Source organism: Ammospiza caudacuta, chromosome 7 (genome assembly GCF_027887145.1).
Source record: "Ammospiza caudacuta isolate bAmmCau1 chromosome 7, bAmmCau1.pri, whole genome shotgun sequence".
In the NCBI taxonomy this organism is placed as follows: Eukaryota; Metazoa; Chordata; class Aves; order Passeriformes; family Passerellidae; genus Ammospiza; species Ammospiza caudacuta.
In genome coordinates this window covers 31,852,367-31,872,897 of record NC_080599.1, presented here as the reverse complement: position 1 = coordinate 31,872,897, position 20,531 = coordinate 31,852,367, and the positions used below count along the sequence as shown (strand labels likewise).

Genomic DNA, 20,531 nt, shown 5'->3' with positions numbered 1-20,531 from the left:
CATCTCAGCTCTAGCCTACAATGCAATCAAGAGAAACTCCTAGAACTGTGGTCCGCCTTCAGCCCTTCTGTAACCTGTTGTGAGCACTGACAGCCTGGAGCACAACCAGAGGATTCACCACTGCAAGTTAATGACTGTTTTCAAAAGTCAACCACTTGCCATTCAACTGCTGCCTTAAACTAGAGTGCCTAAATCTGTTGTTTGCCAACACTACCACTTACAGTATCCCACAAAGGGCTTTGTGTCTCAGCTCTTTCACAGTGCTGCAGCTGCTGAGGTAGCCATGGTAGGTGTTTTCTAGAGCTCTACTTTACTGGATACATGGTGCATCCATGAATTTTCTACATTGAAACGTGTATCTCTTCATTTGACTTCAATATTTTTTTAAAAGATTTTTATGAAAACTGTCTTTTAGTTTTTCACTATGACGTTCCAATTTCAATTACTGCAGTGCTAGTCCATTTCCAGGTGATGCTTCATTGTATGGACCAGGTGACATTTGAGTGAAACTTCGTAATGATCTTTGTGCACTTTTACTTGTAAACAATTGAAATTTGGATATGTTTATACGTGTAAATATAGTTGTCTGCAGTGCCCCTATTGCTTATGTTGTCTTGCCTCCCATTTGTGGTTCTATTGATAAATACATCATATCTGATTGATTAGGGTGATAAGAATTAGACTAGAGATGTTGGGGGGGAGGGACACTTACATCAACACAAGCTTGTCAACCCAGCCACCTGCTGTTTGGCAGTGTATTATGGAATAATAATTAAAACATCCTGTTTCTCTGGGGTCTGAAGCAATATGTGGAAGCAGCAGTGCTGGATTCTTTTTCATTTCAGTGTTATTAGGAACTGTACTACCAGTAAAACTGAATTTGAGTGACTTGTGTAGAGGTTTTTCCCTTTTGTTATGTATACCACTATTACACAGCTTGACCTAGTCTATTATGGGGCCTATTAAACTCTAAAGTTTAGATTTTTGGAGCTTGTATACAGGGTTATTTATATAATAATGTGACATTACTCAATACTGACAAAACTACTTAGGTAGTTTTTTGGGTTTGGGCTTCTTGGGGGGGGGGAGGTGGTTGTTGGGATTGGGGTTTTTTTCCTTGGTTTTTTTTTTCCTTTTTTAAAATCTAGTACTTTTTTATTTTGGAGAAAATTCAGTCATCCTTGTGGGTCCCTTCCAACCCAGCATATTCTGTGATTCTGTAGTTCTGTGAAGAGGAAGAAATGTGATCTGTGTATTTTCTGGTTAAGGGCCTGTGGTCTGCCTGGCTAACAGCCTAGAAGGTCAGTAATAACACTTCCTGGTAAAAGACTAAATGTTCTTTTCACACTACTGTTTTTTTTTTCTGAAACCAGGATTTGCTTCCTTTGGAGGCAGGTTGCTTTCAAGAGGGATAGTGCAACTTGTATGAGGGTTATTAAACATAGGAAAAAGCATTTGTACTTGCACAGCTTATAAATCACTCTAAAATTCTGAACGTGAGTTGTTTTAAAGAATCAATCAGACATTTTCCAGTAATTTTTTAATCCTTTTTTGTGCACATGTTGATTTCCTAAATGTTAAATGCTTTGTTTAAAAATAGTGTTCTCTGTTGAGAATATTTTCATGGAATAAAAAAATCTTTTCATGGTCTAAGTAATTAGCTTCCCCATTTGTCTTCTGTTAAGATTGACAGACACATGTTCAGTATGAGGTCTGTAAAGTCTTGTTCTGGATGTAAAAACCTCTGCTGTGATTGTAGCTAGGGGGAACAGATCTGGTGCTGGTTTTTTTGTCATCCTACTCCAGTGCTGACAATGAGCACATGCAGCTCTGACTTAAATATTTGTACAACATCTCCGGACAACTCTTTGTCACCAGTTCTGTATATAACAAAGTGGGATTTGCTGCTAAGACTCTTTGTATAATGAACTGTGTGCATGGTCATTTCCTGTAAAAAAGTGGTAACACCTTATTCTTTGTCTTAACCCAAGGAAAAAGTACTTACCAAAGTGATTCATCTCAGTAAATGAAGCAAGTTTAATACAGACATACACCCACATTTACTCATGTCTGAAAGCATTTTAATTATCTGGATTGTTTGTTCTTGCCCTTTCATCATTCATTCCTGGCAGCATAGCTGTTGTGCAGGCCCCAGCAAAAGCTGAAGTACTACAGAGGCTGTCTTAAAAAAAAGGGGAAGTTCTCCCAACACATACACAGCCTGCTTTCATAGGCACAGTGAAGTCTGAGCCTTCTGGTTACAGATAAAGGATCATTTCTGCAACTTGCAGTGTTTCTGTGATTTGTAAATATGCAAATTATTTTCCATAAAGATACACTTCACAATTCTATCTACAGTGGTTTTCATATTCATTAAAGGACTATTATACAACAAATTTCCTGCCATGTCAGATAATTAATCTATAATTTTATTTACACTATATGCTTCATCTTAATATTAAGACGCCAATGCCCTTACTCCTTGGCCTCATTAAAACTCCTTGGCATCACTTTGGGGAAATAAAGGGATAACCTGTTTAGAGGGATCAGTAAATGACTTGGTGACACAGTAAATAAATAATTTGTTTAGAAATCAGTAGTTTTAAAACAAGTGTGCATTGTGCAGTTAAAAGTTCTAAACATCTTGTGAAATGCACGAAGTTTCTGCAGTATCAAATTGCCATAAGAATGCTACAGTTATTTCAAGTATATCACTTAAATAGTGTTTCCAGAGTCTTATATACTTAATTGTTCCACCAGCCTCACTGGAGGAGGCTCCAGTTTTCGGGAAAGTGCAGTTAAGATCCGGCTGAATTTCTCGTATCTCTCACTTTGATTAACTTGCGCTCCTTTGCTGCCCCAGAGCAATCTCATTTGAAATTCTGTCTTGAAGATTTCACTCAGCTCTTCATCTGGCTGGAAACCTAGTAGGTAAAAAGAATCCCACAGGATCACCACCAGGAAATTTTTTTTATTCTGTAGAAATGGCTTTTAAACTGTCTTCTCTCCAAACAAGCTGCACTAGGTTCTGTTTGCACAATGATTTTAACAAGCTCATAAAAAAAACCTTTCCAGCTTTGACATTCTGGTAACACTGATGGCTCTAAGGACACTGGGATAGGCTAGCCTTGCTCAGTTCTAATGTCTAGAATTGTCATTGCAGGCAGACCCTCAATATCATTACTGATGTGTACATGCTGCCTGCAGAAATTGCTGTATTTCTCCCCACTCCCTTAACTTTTCCACTGCAAGTTTGAACAATAAAGTCACATTGTTAACATGCTGCTGCTTTCTGGCCACAAGTGGTCACAATCTCAGTGCTGCAACTTGCACTGTTGTAAAGACTATTAGGGTAGTGTTTTAACTGTAATAATCAGAGTAGGAATTTTATCTTGTACAGAAGATAGGAAGTTATCCTCAGTCTGCACTGTACTTCTGTTCAGTTGCCAGAAGGGTCAGCATATTGAGTCATGAGAACTTAAGAGTATGTTTAGCAAAAATGCTTGCTGTAGTGATGAGTAATTTACTGTCTGCTTTTAAACAATATTAATGTTGTCCTCAGACTGAATTTCCTGCAGGACACTTGCTGCTCTCTCAGCTCCTGCCAAAGAGCAGGATTTGTCTCTCTGACCTGCAGGGGCCTGTGGCAGGCAGCAGCCCCTCTCTCTCGTACCTTGCAGCAGCTGCTGTGCCCTCAGCCGGAAAGTCTCGGCGTGCTGTGCGATCACGCGTGCTGTGCCCAGGTGCCTGAGCATTATTTCACCACTCTGGTCACTGCTTTCCCACAGCTCCATGCCTTCAAAAATAGCAGCTTGGCGCTCCAGCAGGGTAACAAGAGGCATCAGCAGTGGCACTGTTATGTTGTTCTGTGGAGTACTGATAGTTTCTGGAATAGAGAAATGATAATACATCTCCTATCTGAAGTAAATACACATTACTATTAATTGAAGAAGGTATTGTAACTGCAGTGTCCTTTTTAAAGTTGGAAACTACTGTCTGTCTTCCATCTTTCAAATGGAGGACAGATAGCCTTCAAAAACCTTACCTTAAATATACCTGTCATACCAAGTGCCAGTGAACTGGTTGGGGAAGAAGACCAACACCAATTGGTGTTGGAAAGCTGCATTTGCTAGAGGGGAAAGTCCTGCTGAATTACTAGACAGTGGCACGGATTTTAAACATTTCCAGAATTGGTCATTGCAATAAAAAATATCCAAGAAGCTAAAAAGTTTTCACTGTCTACCTGTTCTCTTGGAGAAATGTTCTGAGAAATGATTTTCTCTGCCTTGTGTCCCTCTAGAAACTAGAGCTACAGTGAATTTGGCACAGGGGCACCTAATGTGCCCAGAATTACCTAACCCATTCTTTTTATTTTTCATCTTTTTTATTGATCATCCTCTGATCTAACAGACAAAGCAAGAAGCAAAAGCTGCTAGAGGAGAGATTTTTTTTCCTGTTTCTTTGGCAAGATGATGCAATGTGTCAGTTTCTGTTTGACACAGAGGAAGTTGGGATGTGGGAAGAATGTTCTTTTCTGCAGGGATACAGGCATTACAAACACATACTGATGTTTGACTGGCACACTCTGCTTCTGTTCATAATCATATGGCATTACACAAGTTTACATAATTTTAAGGTACAATGCACAGCTATGGAAAGAGCAGCTGCCTTATCTCCCCACATAGGAAATCAGTAAGGAGAGGGTTAACATGCCACATGTCACTCATACTCACTAGTCCACTCATCTTGTCCTTCATGCAAAGCTTTGCAGGATGGTTTCAGCTGTTTTTCATACATGATGGCAGTCTGGGTATAACAGTGTCTTAGAGCCGTCCAGGTTTGTTCTAATCTGCTGACCTGTTCATGCAAAATGGAGAATACCCATTACTGGGTCCACAGCAGGAAAAGTACACTGCTAGTCACCAAGTCATAGAATAGCCATGAAGACTATTCTGATGTTCTCTCTAGTCTTGAAGAAATTGCTCAAATTAAATTAAATAAGCCATCAAACAACTCCACATTTTGGAAAATAAAGAGAAACAGATTTTTACCTGTGGCATTTCCAGTGCTTTCATAATAGCAGAAAATCCATATAAATCCCCTAGTGACTCCTTCAACTCCACAGCAACTTGGATAATCCTGTTTAATGTTGCTGCTCGATCTTCTACATTTCCTGTGCAACCCAAGATGTCAACAGCTATTCCTATTGCCATGGTATTGTGCCTGTAAGTGAAACAGTTCATGCAACCAATTACAAATTATTAAATTTACATGTGTTCAAAGGTCAGTTCAAAGGTGAATTTTTATCTTGGCACGCCCAGCAAACTTTAGTCTTGCCAACATTTTTGCACCAAAATCAATAATGACATATGGGATAAATGCACACAGGCTTTCAGTTAATGTTTTAATAAATTTTCCTGAGATGCTATTAACTACATGAAATTCTGCTTAAGCACCGAAGGAATGAACACTTACGGGAAAATTGCCCCAGTTCCCTTTGTCCTCCACATTCAAATCCTGTGACTACTGCCCCCCAATATCTCAGCAATTAAATTACTACAATATGAAGCAGAAAATGTAGAACACCAGAACCAGAAACACCTTAAGTGCTCCCCCTTGACTTGTGCAGAGGTTTTTAAGAAACCTTTGCTAATAATTTTTTACTTTATTAGATCCTCTAGCCTCTTGCAGAACGATACCACCTTTCAGTCTCCTCTACACACACGTACATACTCAGATAGATTAAAGATCCCCTGAATTTTAGTTTTCTTGAGCTTGTAAAGGTGAGCTGATGGCATTCAGCTGTTCCTGCTTTCAACGCCTTTCCCCTTTCCCTGTGCTACATGGGACAGTTGCCTTATGACGTTAAGGAATCCTTTCCTAATCAAAACAAATGTACATACCATCCCAGAAATAATCTGTACATGTGAATTCAGGAATGATGCAGGAGAGCATTCTTGAAGGAAATGAGAACAGTGCAGCCAGGCTTTGAGCTTCTGGCCACCTGCCCTCGCAAGGAGGAACAGGAACATTTACCTCTCAATCAGGTCAAGGCGCAGCTGATGTCCGTAAGGCAAGGTGATCAGCTCAAGACCTGAGTTCCCTCCCATATTCCTCCTCATCTCTTCAGAAACTTCTACTATCCTTGCCACCTGTGAAGTGCAAAAAACTCAGCATGAATTTTAAAACTAACATTTAAAAACACCTAAAAAACTCTAGCCACACAGAGGTTCTCCATGTAAGTGCATGGCATACAGAGCTAAGTGTACAGCATGCAACACTGCAATACAGGCATCAGAGAAAAGCTTTATCCTATGCATTTTCAGTGCCTTACATAAAAAAGCCAAGGAAATATTTTTTTTTGAAGTGATAAAGCCATCAGAAAACATAAAAGGTGTAACCACAATGCTTTATCAAACTCCATCCTCTGCTTCCAGAAAGGGATTATTGTGCAGGTTCCAGGAAATGCAGTGCACTCTCAGCCTGATCCTTGTCAGGCACTGCTCTTCGCCTTAAGGACATACATGCTTGCTTTGCCTTTTTCCTTTCTTAAAAATCTACTGCTCAGAACATTTCTGGTTACATCACAGGGTCCTAAAGAAGGGGCTAAGGAGGTCAGTGTGTGAAAGCTGACCCTTACCAATTTGTCTTTGCCTCTTAAACAGATTGCATTAGCTACTGGCTATCTCAATAGCAATTATAATTGCTAATAATAAGCAAAACCACATTAATATGATGGTGTAGGATTATCTGCTGGTTTAAGGCCTGTATGTTAACATAGTTACTAGCCAATCTGCCTGCAATATTCTGGTTTATCACCCATCAGCGGGCTTTTTTGGCTGTGAAATGATGAAAGAGATCTGGGCTGCACAACAAGCCTCACCAGTACAAAACAGCACTGTAGAAAAACCTGTTTCACTTCTAGAGAAGCAGGAGTGATGTGAAGACCCTGGAGATACTGGTTGCTAGTGCATCACAAGTATGCAAGTGGCAAACACTCACCTCATCACTTACATTTGGGGGATTCCTTATTTGAAATGTCATTATTTAAAAGGCAAACTGAACTACTGATGACACACACACAGGATACATGACCTTTAGCCTGGGATCTCAGTACAAAGCATTCATTCTGGCCCAATTCACAAGCCAATCCCATTGCATCATGCAGTTCTTATCAGAGCAGTCTACAGAACAAGTTGCCAGTAAATGACAGGCATTGGCTCAGCACTTGGAGGTGAACATCAGACAGACTACTCTACCTGTCCCAGCTAGTTACTGTTCCTGCTCCAAAATCCAAAAATCTGTTTATGCAAAGCCCTCCAATGACTCTTAATTAATTCCAGCAGGCTACTTGGTGCCTTAGTTCCATTGCAAAGTTTACAGTATTTAAAATAAGTACTCTGATAATGAGCTAATTGAATATTATATACATGCATATAAACTCACTACTTCTCTAAGGCATGCATATCCTATGCCTTTAAGCAACATACTCTTTAACAATACATTAAAGATAAATTAGGGCGGGTGGGCGGAAGGAAAAGGTGAATTTTGGAACTAAAATGTTAGAGAATGCTGTTAATACTCTTGGAACCATAGTAAAGAAACCTCAATCTACCACTTCTGAGAAGAGTGAGGAGTTGTGGCGCTGAGTTTTTCTGAGTCACCCTGTCTGCATGAGGCCTCACTTAGCAGCAGCCCACAGCGCTACTGAGGAAGGCAGAAGCTGTGTTTGCTGTTGGCAGCCCCCAGCAGCTGGCAGGGCTCACACACTCGGCTGCTCCAGGGAACTGTCCCCTCCTCAGACCTTCATGAGTGCAGCAGCACCAGCACAGTGCTACTGATGGGCTGCTTCTGGAGCATCACCACTGCCACTTCCCTTCCTGTCTGCAGTGCCCAGTAAGGAGCCACGTGTTTCGCTTCTCAAACTCTTCTTAAAAGACTAAAACTCCCAAAGTCCAACAAAGACTGGGGGTTAGATACCCACCATAGCATTTGATTTCTGTGGCTGCTCTGCAGCACGTACAGCACTCAGTCACGCCAGCAAAGTAATGCAGATTTTAATGCAGCTACATTCCTTTAATTACACAAAGTCATCATCTCATTAGGAGATGATTCTTCTGTCATTCTGTTCCATTAGCTGATCTCCTGGCAGCTGACCAAAGTCTACAATGTGAAGAACAGTTCTTTGTGGTTTTTTACATCTTTCTGAGCAATTCCACTAGCACAGTTCTCTAACAAGAGAGAAGAGCACAAGTCCTGATAGCTATTTTCCCACAGCACCTACCCAGCTGTAAGACAGGAACTCAGACAAAGATTAGAAGAGCAGCTGGTTTTGGAAGTTTACATATTTAATTCCACTGAACATTGTATATAATGACCATGTGGCAACCAGGTAATGTCTCCCTGCTCTTTGCCCTAACCAGCAATTTCCTTTTGTGAGCAGTTTTCCCCACAATGCTTTACAGCACAGAGAGCTCTTCCTCCAATACAGGAGAAAGGCTGAATCACAGGTATGCAGCAACTGATAGGAGATTTAAAAGACATATGGAACTTAAAACCTTGAGTCTAAAGTCAAGCATGATGAGAGAGCTTTAGTCCAAGGTGTTTGTGAATATTCTTATTCTTCAAATGGAAAACAAACACTCTAAAATTCCTGCAAGCAATACAAACATTAAATTAGCTGCAAATCTACCCATTATTCTTTTCAAATCAGTTCTTTAAAAAGTCTAAACTGGCACAGTATAAAATAAAACACATGATTTTTTTTACCTTGCAATCCATTCTAAGAATATGCTGCGCAATAATCTTTGGGTTATTGTTGGTGAAGAGCTCCTTAACTCTTCTTAACATGGATGTTTCCAATGGCTTGTTTTCAGGAGGAAGTAGTTTGGATTCAAAATCATTCGGTTTAAAAGTAGACTCTGTCTCAAAAACAGGTGCAGAAAAGATGCTGTCTTCTTCAGCCATCTGAGCTGAAGCTTCTAAAGGATCTGCAGGGTTCATTGCAGGATCATCATCAAGGATCAAATAGCTTGTTTCAGAGTTCCTGAATGTTGCCCTCTCCTTTTGTGCCAGATGTTCCACATAGCTGTTTTTCTGACACAAGGGTTGTTTTGCTGCTGTGGGATGTCTGGCAGGGTTTAGTTCACAGTAGTGTCCTTCAGAGCTGTGGGAAGCCGAAGGAGAATCTGGGAGCTTCATCAGGGGGGCTTTGCTGGGTTTAGGGGGAGGCTTTGGACAGAGCTGACTGTCTGATCCTCTAAGAGCTTCCCCTAGCTGTGACTCTGAGATGACTTTCTGAACAATTGTGGGGCTTAGAGATGGTTCGCTGCCTGTTCTAAATGCAGGTGAGCTTGGACAGGAGTTTGCATCTGCTTCAGGTAATCGAGATGGATGTCTTGAACCTGCAGGGAGAAACAGTGCTTTAGAAGGCCAAAATACATACAATTCCTGGTGCCTGTGCCAGAGTCCATCTCCTAATGCTATTCCCTAAGGATAATATTGACAGATCATGTCAATTATTTGCTGGCAAAATTGTGTATTTTGAGGAATGACCTAGCCAGCAAATTCCATTCACTTGCTGATCCTCCCAAAATCCCAAATACATGGAACAGCTGCACCATAGTATTATTCTGTGGTAATGCTGACAATACTTCCAGTCCCTGCTGCATACATAGGCTATCCTGTCAGAGCTGGATGGCCTCCATGGCTTGGAATAGGACGTTTCTTTGTAACCTGATCTATGCTACAAAAACAGCAACTTCCAGCTGTATCACATACAAGATGAGTCATTTCTGAGAATGACAAGTTTGAGATGAAAGCAAAACTTCCCAAAGTCAAGCCTGAACCTGAACTAAGGTATGGAAGGAATGAACTTCAGAAATGCTATTTTTTTTTGTGAAACAGAGCTAGTTTGAAGAGCTGGATCCATGTACTTCTGTGTATTTATGCCTCATCCTGTACCCTTGGCATCCAATACGGGATTGAGTCCTGTGTCAGACATCCCCAATCTGCAATTCTCAGAGCATTTGCTAGTATCTAAGCAAAGTGGCCAATTGCACTGTGTGGGTGTTACTGCTTGATTACAGATAGAAAACAAAAACTCCAAATCACAGGCTGTCACCACCCTTAAGCAATATGATAACAGGACCTACTCAAAGGATCCTATGACAAAATGCACAGCAAAACTCTTCAGGCTGTTTTAGTACAAAATAAAAGTATCTGCAGCTACAGACTGGAATAATCAATTCAAATAGAGGGACAGAAGCCTACCTTATAAATGTCTGTCCATCCCACTGTTAAAACACAGGAGCACACTCTTTCTATCAAAATACAGTCTCACTGTACAAATACTTAATGTTCTCTTTATCATGAGAACTCTTCCTACAATAGGCATGAAGATTTTTAACAGTACCACATTCAAAACAAGCAGCCCTGGAAGTCAATACTCGTTTGTCCACATGGGAAGAGATGCATTATTGCAAGCTTCTATACACAAGCATGTTAGTATGGAAACAACTGCTTAAACCTTTGAAGAATCTGAGAAATGAAATGCCCCAAGTGTTATCACACCCTGGATCCCTTGCTTAGGATGGCAGTGGCCACAGAACCAAACAGCAGCAAAAGGAACAAAAAGCAAAAGGGATGGAGGGTAGAGAGATTGAGTGAGATGGAAGAACAGAACTGAGTACAAAAGCCATGGAAGTGTTTGTCTCCTAGTGAGGAGCATTACCTCATCTGCATAGTTTACCCTGAGAAAAAGTGGTTACCAGGATTTCCATGAAACACCACTTCTACTTAAAAATGTTTTGTCAGAAAGACACGAGTGAAACAAGCCAGTTCTTGTCAAGCAGAAGTGAGGAAAGGTAATACCATTAAAAAAGGTATTAATGTCAACCACAGCTGTCATTTCTTTGGTGTGGAAGCCTGCTGAGTTGGGTGCTAAGGTTCTCAACTACTGGGTGCATAGTAAATAAAAATCCTGTTCCAGAGGTTAAAGAGAAGCAGTGTGTTAACACAGCTTACAGTGGCCATTAATATAATGTATTTACAGTACTCAGAACATTCAGCAGTCTCACTTTGGGCTGAAGGGTAACAGACCACCTGGACACACACCAATTCTAAGTATGAAACTTCTAATTACAAAACATACCTGTTAGCAGATAGCTCTCTGACTGGTGAGCCTTTAAAGGGAATCTTTTCTCCAGAACGTGATCCAAACTAGCTGGCTGGCTACCACTTTTTTCTTTGTTTCTAGGGTAAAAAAAATGCAAACAAAAACATATCAATATATGCAGCACTTAAAATACATATCTAACTGCCAGAATATATCATAACCAGTGCAAGGATCATTAGCTTTCCACTTGGACAGCTTATGATAATAAAAGGTACTTCATTTATTCATAAACTGCTGTTGTAGTGGCAGTGAAATGGGCTATACTATGTGTCACCCTGCAGCATTTATGAAGGTATTTCCTTTCTAATGGAACATTTGATTCAGACACTGAAATCAGGATCCATTATCCCACACTTGGAGTTTTTATTTCAGGAGTCAACTACGGAAAAACAGACTGCTCTGGAGCAGCAGCAAGATGTTATTTTAATCCTTTGTCTTACATGGTCAGGATTTGCCAAGTCACTGCAGTGCTGTTGTGCTTCCAGAGTCTACATTCGTTCTCACTTTGTGGATTTGTTGATCCTTTGCTAACAATCAGCCAACCCTCATGCCCAGTATTCCATCTGAAGTCAGAGTGAAAACTCACATCACCTCCACCAGGAGCTGATGCACTTACTGCATTTCCTTCCACAAGGACAGCAAAATTAAGGTACCTCAGAAGATTTCCTCTGGGTATGCTCTGCTCCGGGGACTGCATGCTGGATGTACCAAGACTCAGCCTTTTTGCACTTTCTGTTTTTCCTCCAGGGGTGCTTGGCTCTTTTTGCTGGACTGGAGTTACACCATATTTTTCTTCTAGACACCTGAGAGGCACAGTCCTGTTGATAGGCTGAAAAATAATTGCTCCACTCTGCTTTGATATTGGTGTGCGGCTCCCAACATAGTATCTGACTAAGCCAGGGAGAGTGTCAAAACTTTCCAGTTCAAACTGATACTGAACACGACAGTAGGCTTCATTGAGTCTTAGAACTGTTTTGTTGATTTTAAAATGCTGAGGGGTATTTTTCCACTGACAGGTAAGAACAAAGTTCCCAGGACTGGAGAGGGAATCCCTAATCAGAAAATCTCCATCTCTCTGAACTAGGCCTTCTGCCACCTTTGAGGAAAAAGAATTACATAAAAAATTACTTCCAGAATCAGAAAACAATACATTACGACAAAATATTCTTAAACACAGGAATTAATTTGGCTACTCTGCAAGAATACATAAAGTCACAAATACAAAGCAAAGCATGAAGTGTGGTAGAAGAATTATGTCTCCAATTCTTAGTTAAAAGCTCATCCCACAACAGAGATCTGAAAGGGCTTCTTGGAGGGAGCCAGCAGACAGAAGCTGACCCACTTTTGCATGTGTATTTCTTTTAGTTTGGTAATAGAAAATAAGGCATGAAGGGAAAGAAGTGACCCAGGATTTTAAGTTTAAAGCATCTGAATATAGTCACACTGAAATGTAGAAGCCATTAATACAAGATCCTGGATTCTGCCCTTTCATTGTTACCTTATGTGACAGAAGCTTTCATTTTTTTTTTATTCTTTGTGAACACTGCATGTAAATACTACTGACTAGGAAGAGTCAGAGACACCTTGTTTTTCTGAGTTATTCCTCTCATGAGTTAAAAAGGACGCCAAGAGCCAAGTGCCAGGGTGGCAGCTGAGCCGGCCCTGCCCCGGGGCTGAGGGAGGCCCGCAGGGGGAGCTCCAGCGGCTCCGGAAGCTCCGACCCAAGCTCAGCCTTACCGCGTCTGTAACTGCGTTTGTAAGGATCAAAATGTAAGTGATTGAATTGATTTTGCTGCAGTTCTTTCTTCCTCTCCCCCAAGTTCCAAGCGCAAGAAAGAAAATAAACATTTTAACTTTCATTAAGAATACTGGAACAAATTAATGTCAGTGTTCTCTAAACAATATGTGCTCATAGTATTCTTACACAAAGCTAAAATTCCATTTCCAGATTTATTCAGTGCACAAAAATCCTGAAATATATCTATTTCCCACCAGGGTCTGCCCTGAATCCTTCCTCTGCCTCATTTTATGCCAAACTGTGATAAATACCATAGCTTTCATACAAATAGGCATTATGTTCCTACTAAATGAGTTCGGAGATGTGTAGAGCACATCAGTGAGCTTCTGCCAGTCTGTAGAAGCTCAGAGCACACTTGGCAGAGCAAAGAGCACCTACCTGCCGGGGAATGCGTCCGTGGTACCAGGCATGGCTGCGCAAGTCCTCACTGCTCAGCTGCAGCTCTTCCTCCAGCTCCTTCTTCAGCTTTTCCGGGCTGTTGTCCATAACCTGCCTCTCCCTAGAAAACTGCAATAAAAGATTAAAAGCTTCAACTGTGCCAAGTTTAGTGATTAACATTTTACCTGGGTTATGACTTCCATCATATGACCTGCACTGGAATGCAGGTGCTGCTTTCAGCAGGCTGGCTTGGCTCTCCAGGCTGTGTTTGCAAAGCCCGGCATTGTGTGAGATAACGTGTGATTGTTCTACACCGCGTGGAACGGAGCACGGTGTTCTGCCTGTGCACCAAACTCATAGTGACACACCTACAAAGTCACTTCTCTTACTTCCTCTTTCCAATAAGAACCCTAACTATATCCAAAAATATGGAGCTGGACCCAAATGCCTGCTCCACTATTCTTCCTCCTGTTCAAACTTCCATTTTAAATTCAGATTCTTTCCCAGCAGCCTCCTTTGAACCCATCCAGTTAAGAACATTCCAAATGAATCAAGACAGGCTAAGCTGGACACATTTAGTTGTTCAATATTTCTGTTGCCAAAGAACCAATTTGCCAAAGTAAAATCTCAATCTTAAAGGGCTTAGTACTAACAGTCATTAAATCTGCACATCCAAGATATTCCCTTCCTAAAGGACAAAACCTCTTGTTGCCCCTTAGCACAACAGGCATGAGTTTTGCTTGGAGATATCTCCATCACCACTTACAACTACACTATGCAATTTTCTGGAAAATTTCTATCTTAATTTCTTTTTGGAGCACAGCTTTCATGCTGGCCCCCCTGGCTGGCTAATCCTTATGGATTAGCTGTTGCTAACAGTCAGGTGCAGGATCTTCTTTGGAGTAGCCACATTCTCTTTCATAAGCACTCAGAAGAGGGAAGTACTTTGAACTTCCTTTCATTCTCCAAGGGCTGGGACTCCAGCCCATCTTTGTTGTGCTGAAAAGTTTCAAAAGCCTGAGAACATGTTCAACACCGATCAAAGAATCAGAGTATACCCTCTCTTCAGAGAAAGACCATTAAAAAAAAAAAAAAAAAGAGAGGGCTAAGGAGAGAGAGAGAGGGGCCCTCCAGCAAAATGCAGCATTTTGCTCCTGTGCATTATGGATTTTTTTCTTAGGTCTGGATATGAGCCAAAGCTCATGGGTTCCTTTAACTGACACACTGATTCAAATGAGGAACACATGCATTATTTAAAAAAGAGCTGGGAAGGCTTGCCCACTAATTCCTGTTCTTTCCACAAACTTCTTCTTCACAGTGAATACTCACAGCACCTAACTGTGGGAGCAGGTGGCACACATTTAACACTTCTTTCAACGACCTTCCCTGCAATTTCAGGCAGACTGAATTACAACAGATTACCAGACAGCAGATTTTTAGTGGAATAATGCCAGAGGAGGCATCATGCTGCCAAGATAATTTAAACATGCTGGGAGCCCAGAGAAATTCTGAGATAAATTGTCCTCTTCTCTCCACTTTTCTCAGAAAAACCTAAGCTTCTCTTAAGCAAATACTAGTAGCTAACATAGAAAGGCAGAAGATAAAAACAAGCTGGTAAAGAATCACTTTTCACTTTAGCTTCCCTTCTGTGCACCAAAATAGGGTGTTATTTGTCCATACAAATCTGGTTCAAAATGGACAAGCACTTTCATCAAGGAGCAAATTCTTTGTGCTTTTGTACATTAAGGTTTTGCATCAACTCCCTCTATGCTTTATGAGAAGACTGTGCAGAAAGAAACCATGCCACTAGAGAAAGAAGACCTTGACTGAAAGGGCTCATTCATAAACCCATGTACAACAGGAAGAGGTGAAGTTACTGGATGTACAAGGAGCCACACAAGAGGCTTGGTGAGGACTGAAGTCCAAAAGCACATTCAAGTGTCAAAACATAGTCAGGGAAGGGCCGAAAATGCCCCCTCCACTCCAATCCCTTGTGACCTATCAGACCAGGAGAGGTGAAGGACCTCTGGCACACAACTATCACTTGTATTTCCCAACTCAAATGGCTGGGAACCCACTTAAAGCTGAATGGCAAAGATTCTAAAATTAACAGTCCTTTCACTACCACATCTTAGAGTTCGATAGCAAGTTTTGTAGCATCTACACAAGCTGTAGGTAGAGTGAAGAGCACACAAACTGAGCTGAGGCTTTTCTAAAGCACCTTTTCCTCTGACTGCACAAAGAAATGTCAGGGGAACTTTTAAAATACCCCCTTCAGGGTAAACAAAAACATCCAGCTGCAACTTAGTACTATCTCCTTGTTTTATTTCTTTGCTTAAGACACTCTGTTGGCTCCTACTCAATGACAGAAAGAAAGCTGAATTTACATCTACAACTAGATAGTGAAGTTGATGGTAAAAAGAAATTTAAAAATAATCTAGGGAAAAACGAAAGACTTCCATGTATTTTGCAACAAAACATGGTTGAAACAACACAGGGAAACTTTCAGTTTAAATACTTTGAGATCTTTAATAGTAACAACCCTGTCAGATATCCCTGGAATAAAAAAGCAAATCAACTCAGCAGCCACTGTTTTCAAATACAGATACCTTTCCTGGCCTACAAAGAACTCCCTGTAAGTGTGTGCTTTCCAGAACTGTTTGTTCACATTTTAGTTGCATTGTTTCCAGTCCTGGTGCTATTTTAAGGTATTTCTGCCATGCTGAGCTTTTGTAAACAGACCTGTTTTGTGAACAGGTCCTTAAAATAAAAATACATAACTACTTAGTAATACAATATTATCACCCTCTGGCAAAAGCCCTCAAGCCTACTTACATACACTGTGGAAAACCTAGAGGGCCAAGACGTTAGAAGGAGGGAAAAAATTTCAGTCAACAGTTATAAACTAAGAAGCTCTTTGGCAGTTTATTATATTTCACAAAGGATTTCTCCATCAGGGCCATTAATCTAATAGCAAACTATGCTTGGGATGTAACAAGCTATCCTTAATGTTACATATTATTTTACTTTTTTTCCCCCAGGCAAATGTTAATCTAGCATACCAAAACCTGGAAAATATCAAAGTTTAAGGAAATAAAACATCAAACTGTGATCTCATTTAGGGTAAATTTGAAGGGGACTTTACCTACCTACCACAATATGCTGTGCCTCTGAAATTTGTCAATGTATTTTAATGGGAATTTCTCACAATAATCTGCTGCTTATGCATCCAAGGGGTTCCTTTCATGCGAGTGTCTGACACTCTTCGAAGGCAACTTGCTATACCAAGCTCCTGTGTCAACCATCCTAATGGAATTTTTCACATTAGATTGTGCTGAATAATCTACTGTATGAGGCTGGTAGTAAACAAAGAGAAGTCCCACAGTAATTTCTGTATTGATATTAATTAATTCCTCTCTAAGGTGATGATGTGTTTGGTTTATTTATTTATTATTTATGTGTTTAAAGTTTTTTGTTTGGTTGTGGATTTTTTTTCTTTTTCTTCTTTTTTTTTTTTTTTCCTAAACCAATTTGAATTATGAGGGAAAGGCTTTTAATTTTAGACACTGTTTGGAAGTGGTCCAAAATCTGTCATGCTAGAGCCCCTCGTTCAGCTGAGATGAAGCCAAAATTCACATCATCTCTCTCTGTATCCCTCTGGCAAAGCATTATTTACACAAAGCACAGCCAAGGTCTGTTATGGGTACAAGACTAGAGGGGGCCACATTCCCATCCAGTCTCAATTACTTCCTGGTGCTTTACACAGCTCTGCCAGGTGACAGTTAAATGAGCCCAACAGGCAGCCTTGGAACCACCCGATTTCCTGTTGCCTTAAAGGAAAAAAGGTTTCAGGAAAAAAAGAAAATAAAATGGTTATTAGGGATAAATGAGAACGTCTTTGTGAAAACTGAAGTGTGGTCTGAGGAAGAAAGTCAAGTCCTTACCTTAGCCAAAATTTTAGTACTTTGTTTAAAGTTTTAATAAATGTACTGAATCCATCTAAACCAAAACATATTTAAGATTTCTCATCAATCCACCTTTTCTCCAGCACTGGAGGGCTGCTATGTTTGCTTAAGTACACCATGAATGCTGAACTGTGACTTTCTGACTGGGTCAAATCACTAGGTCCTACAGAGCTTCCAAACAAATGAGGAGATGGGAGAAACTTTGTGATTAATGAAAAACTTAAATTTTGTGAGATTTACATATCTTTTAGCCAAGTGGATAATTTAACAGAAAGACCAATTGACAGAAAATATGAAGGGGATGCTGGGGCAAGAACAGGAAACACCAGCATGGAAGACAAACAGATGAAACAAGAAAGAAGTGAGAGAACACACAGACCATGGACACCAAGAACATCTGGAAAAGTGAAAAAGAATGGAATTTCTCTAATTCCAAGCCACTAGAGAGCCGTGAACTTGTTTATACAGAAAATGAACGTTTTGTTGTCAAAGTTCCAATTCCGGATCAATATATAATTCACTGGCTGCAGAGATCCTTTCAGTCTTTAATCCTGTGCCCTTGTGATCCTAACCAGACTGCCTATCTGTCACTATGAATACAAGCATTTAAAAATATTCAATTACATGAATCTATAATGAGTAAAATGTGTATCATTTCACTTATAACTCTACTAAATGGCACCAAACACAACACAATTGCACAGAACATTTACATGTAGAACCAAATGCTCCAATACTGCTCAAAAACATTCTTGTCAGTCTTATTTCCTCCTGCACAGAAAAGCAGCATCATTGGCCAAGGCCTCACAAAACAAAAACAGACAGTGATTTCTGAATAGCTTTTGTTTGAGAAAGAACTAACTGGAAAAAGACAATTTCTAAACACAGGAATCCATTTTCTGATTGGAAATTGAACCATAGATCCTAGAACATTCTTCACAGAGGCAGCTTTCTGTAACCTTCCAGAGGGCACAAAGTTCACACAGGACTGCAGCAAGTGCTGTGTTAAGTAGGAGGAGGTACAGAATGGGTGATGTACTCAGAGATGAATGAATACAGGAGAACAGCAATTTTGAAGCCACCAGGTTTCCACAGGCTTCTTTAGGTAACTGGTGACAGCTTCTGAGGTTACTGATGAAAAGATAACAAATTATCATGAAAACTTCTCCCCAGGACTGCAATGGCTCTTTACAAACCAAATAAACTCCATCATGTGCATGTTCTCACTCTGCTGCTATGAACAACAGAAGTTGCCTGAGTTCACAGGAAGGCAGCCAATTTTTTCTGGTTTTGGCTGTTCTAGAGTTAATTTCTTCTCAGTAGCTGGTACAGTGCAGTGTTTTGGATTCAGTATGAGAACAATGTTGATAACACACTGATGATTTGATTGTTGCTAAGTCATGCTTATCCTAAGTTAAGGACTTTCTTTGTGTCTCATGCTGTGCCAGTGAGGAGGTGCACAAAAAGCTGGGAGGGAGCACAGATGACAGGTGACCTGAACTGGCCAAAGGGACATTGCACACCACAGAACATCATGCCCAGTATATAAAATGGGGAATTACCTGGAGGCAGGGCTGATAGGAGTTCAGGGAGAGGGGTCTGACATTAGTCAGCGGGTGGTAAACAACTGCATTGTGCATCACTTGGGTTTTCTTCCTCTTTCATTATTATTTACTATTATTATTATATTTTACTTCATTTCAATTAATAAGCTCTTCTTTTGTCAGCCTAGAAGGTTTAGTTTTGATTCTCCTCTCGGTTCTGCTGGGGTGGGGTGGGTGAGTGGCTGTGTGGTGCTCAGCTGCCAGCTGGGCTCAAACCATGACAACTAATAAGCAAGATACTTATTTAGAATGAGGGAACTAAAAAAAGACCTTTAGAACAAAGATCAGTTTAATGTTAAGTGAAGGTAATGGGAAAACTTAATTCTAGTGGATTCAACAACCATTTTCCAGTACACCATTATACTTACAACAAATCCTCACATTTCTTTGTAACCACATTCAGAGCTAGGAGAGCTTAATTTTTGGAATACAGACCCTGAGAAATACTGAGTTGAGTGTTATTCAAATCATGATCCTCCACCCAGTGACCCTAGAGATTTGCATTTCCAAATGTAAATTATATTAGCAATTATATAAGGTTTATTGTTGTTGTTTTAATCTGAGACATACCTAAATAATAGGTAGTATCAAGAAATTAAATACATAAATGCCTACTGAAGAATATTCCCATTCCCATCAAACAGAAGTCACTAGCAGAGCACCAGTGGGCCCTATGCTATCTACATATTTATGATAGAAGATAATCAAACTTTTACTGCAGTGTAACTATAAAATGGCATATAAAATGGTAACTATACCATGGCAAATTGAAAAGAATTTTATATTATAAGACTCATCAAAACTCCAACTCTGCAACAAGACAATGGGAAATCAAAGCTCGGGGAGCTACAAAATTTCACATAATTTTGAACAGTCAGTCTTTTCACATCTGCCCCTCTCCAACAATAACAAATCTAACACTGAAAGGCAGACTGATAATGCTGACTGGTGATTCCATGTAACTCACGTGTTATCAAACCCAACTGCCTCCACACACATGCTGAAACTGGATATGTGAAGCCTGAGGATGCCAGTGAACAGATTTAGATCACTGCACACTGAAGAAATATTAATTAAGATCTACTATCTATAAAAAGTGTTTGCAATTCACCCGAGATAAGAGATGGCACTAGAGTAAGGAGCTGCTTATAAAAGGCTTCTTACTCATGTCACATTCACAGCATTAGTGCATTACTCACTGATGTGCTACATCAGCCTGCTGCGAGTTCTAACACTTGGCAGTCCTGAGAACTGGAGTGGCTTTCCCTTTTTGTGCAGCTTCAGCTGAGGGTGAATCATAGCAGAGAATTAAGAATGAAAATACTTGAACTTCAAGGCCCCTCCCCCTCTGATCATGACAACCATACTGACTAGTACTAAAAAAATCCCCCCTGTCTTGTGGCAAAGTTGATTTCATTAATTTAGACCTCCACATTTTTTAAGTCACCATTTATCACTGATTTAGTCTTAATTTACTACTCCTCTTCCAAAAAACGCAAATTTAAACAAAAATATTTTGGCTTGGAAGTGGCACAAGTCACAATTTAGTATTTTCTTTTCACTTTCTTCTTTTTCAACCACAAACAGAAGCCCCCTTGTCTTGAAGTTTC

General features: G+C 40.2%; 1 protein-coding gene across 2 annotated transcripts in view; it reads right to left on the bottom strand.

Moving 5' to 3' along the window:
• Positions 1 to 677: 677 nt before the first annotated feature.
• Positions 678 to 20,531, bottom strand: part of BCAR3 (BCAR3 adaptor protein, NSP family member) — a 75,048-nt gene continuing 55,194 nt past the window's right edge. For both annotated transcript variants that reach the window (XM_058808757.1, XM_058808758.1), the window contains 9 exons: positions 13,353 to 13,481; positions 11,830 to 12,272; positions 11,153 to 11,253; positions 8,770 to 9,404; positions 6,037 to 6,152; positions 5,052 to 5,223; positions 4,734 to 4,857; positions 3,674 to 3,886; positions 678 to 2,924 (listed from right to left, as the gene is read on the bottom strand). In XM_058808757.1, the coding sequence (XP_058664740.1) occupies positions 2,737 to 2,924; positions 3,674 to 3,886; positions 4,734 to 4,857; positions 5,052 to 5,223; positions 6,037 to 6,152; positions 8,770 to 9,404; positions 11,153 to 11,253; positions 11,830 to 12,272; positions 13,353 to 13,481 (2,121 nt within the window). In that variant the 3' untranslated portion in view covers positions 678 to 2,736. The remainder of the gene's footprint in view (positions 2,925 to 3,673; positions 3,887 to 4,733; positions 4,858 to 5,051; positions 5,224 to 6,036; positions 6,153 to 8,769; positions 9,405 to 11,152; positions 11,254 to 11,829; positions 12,273 to 13,352; positions 13,482 to 20,531) is intronic.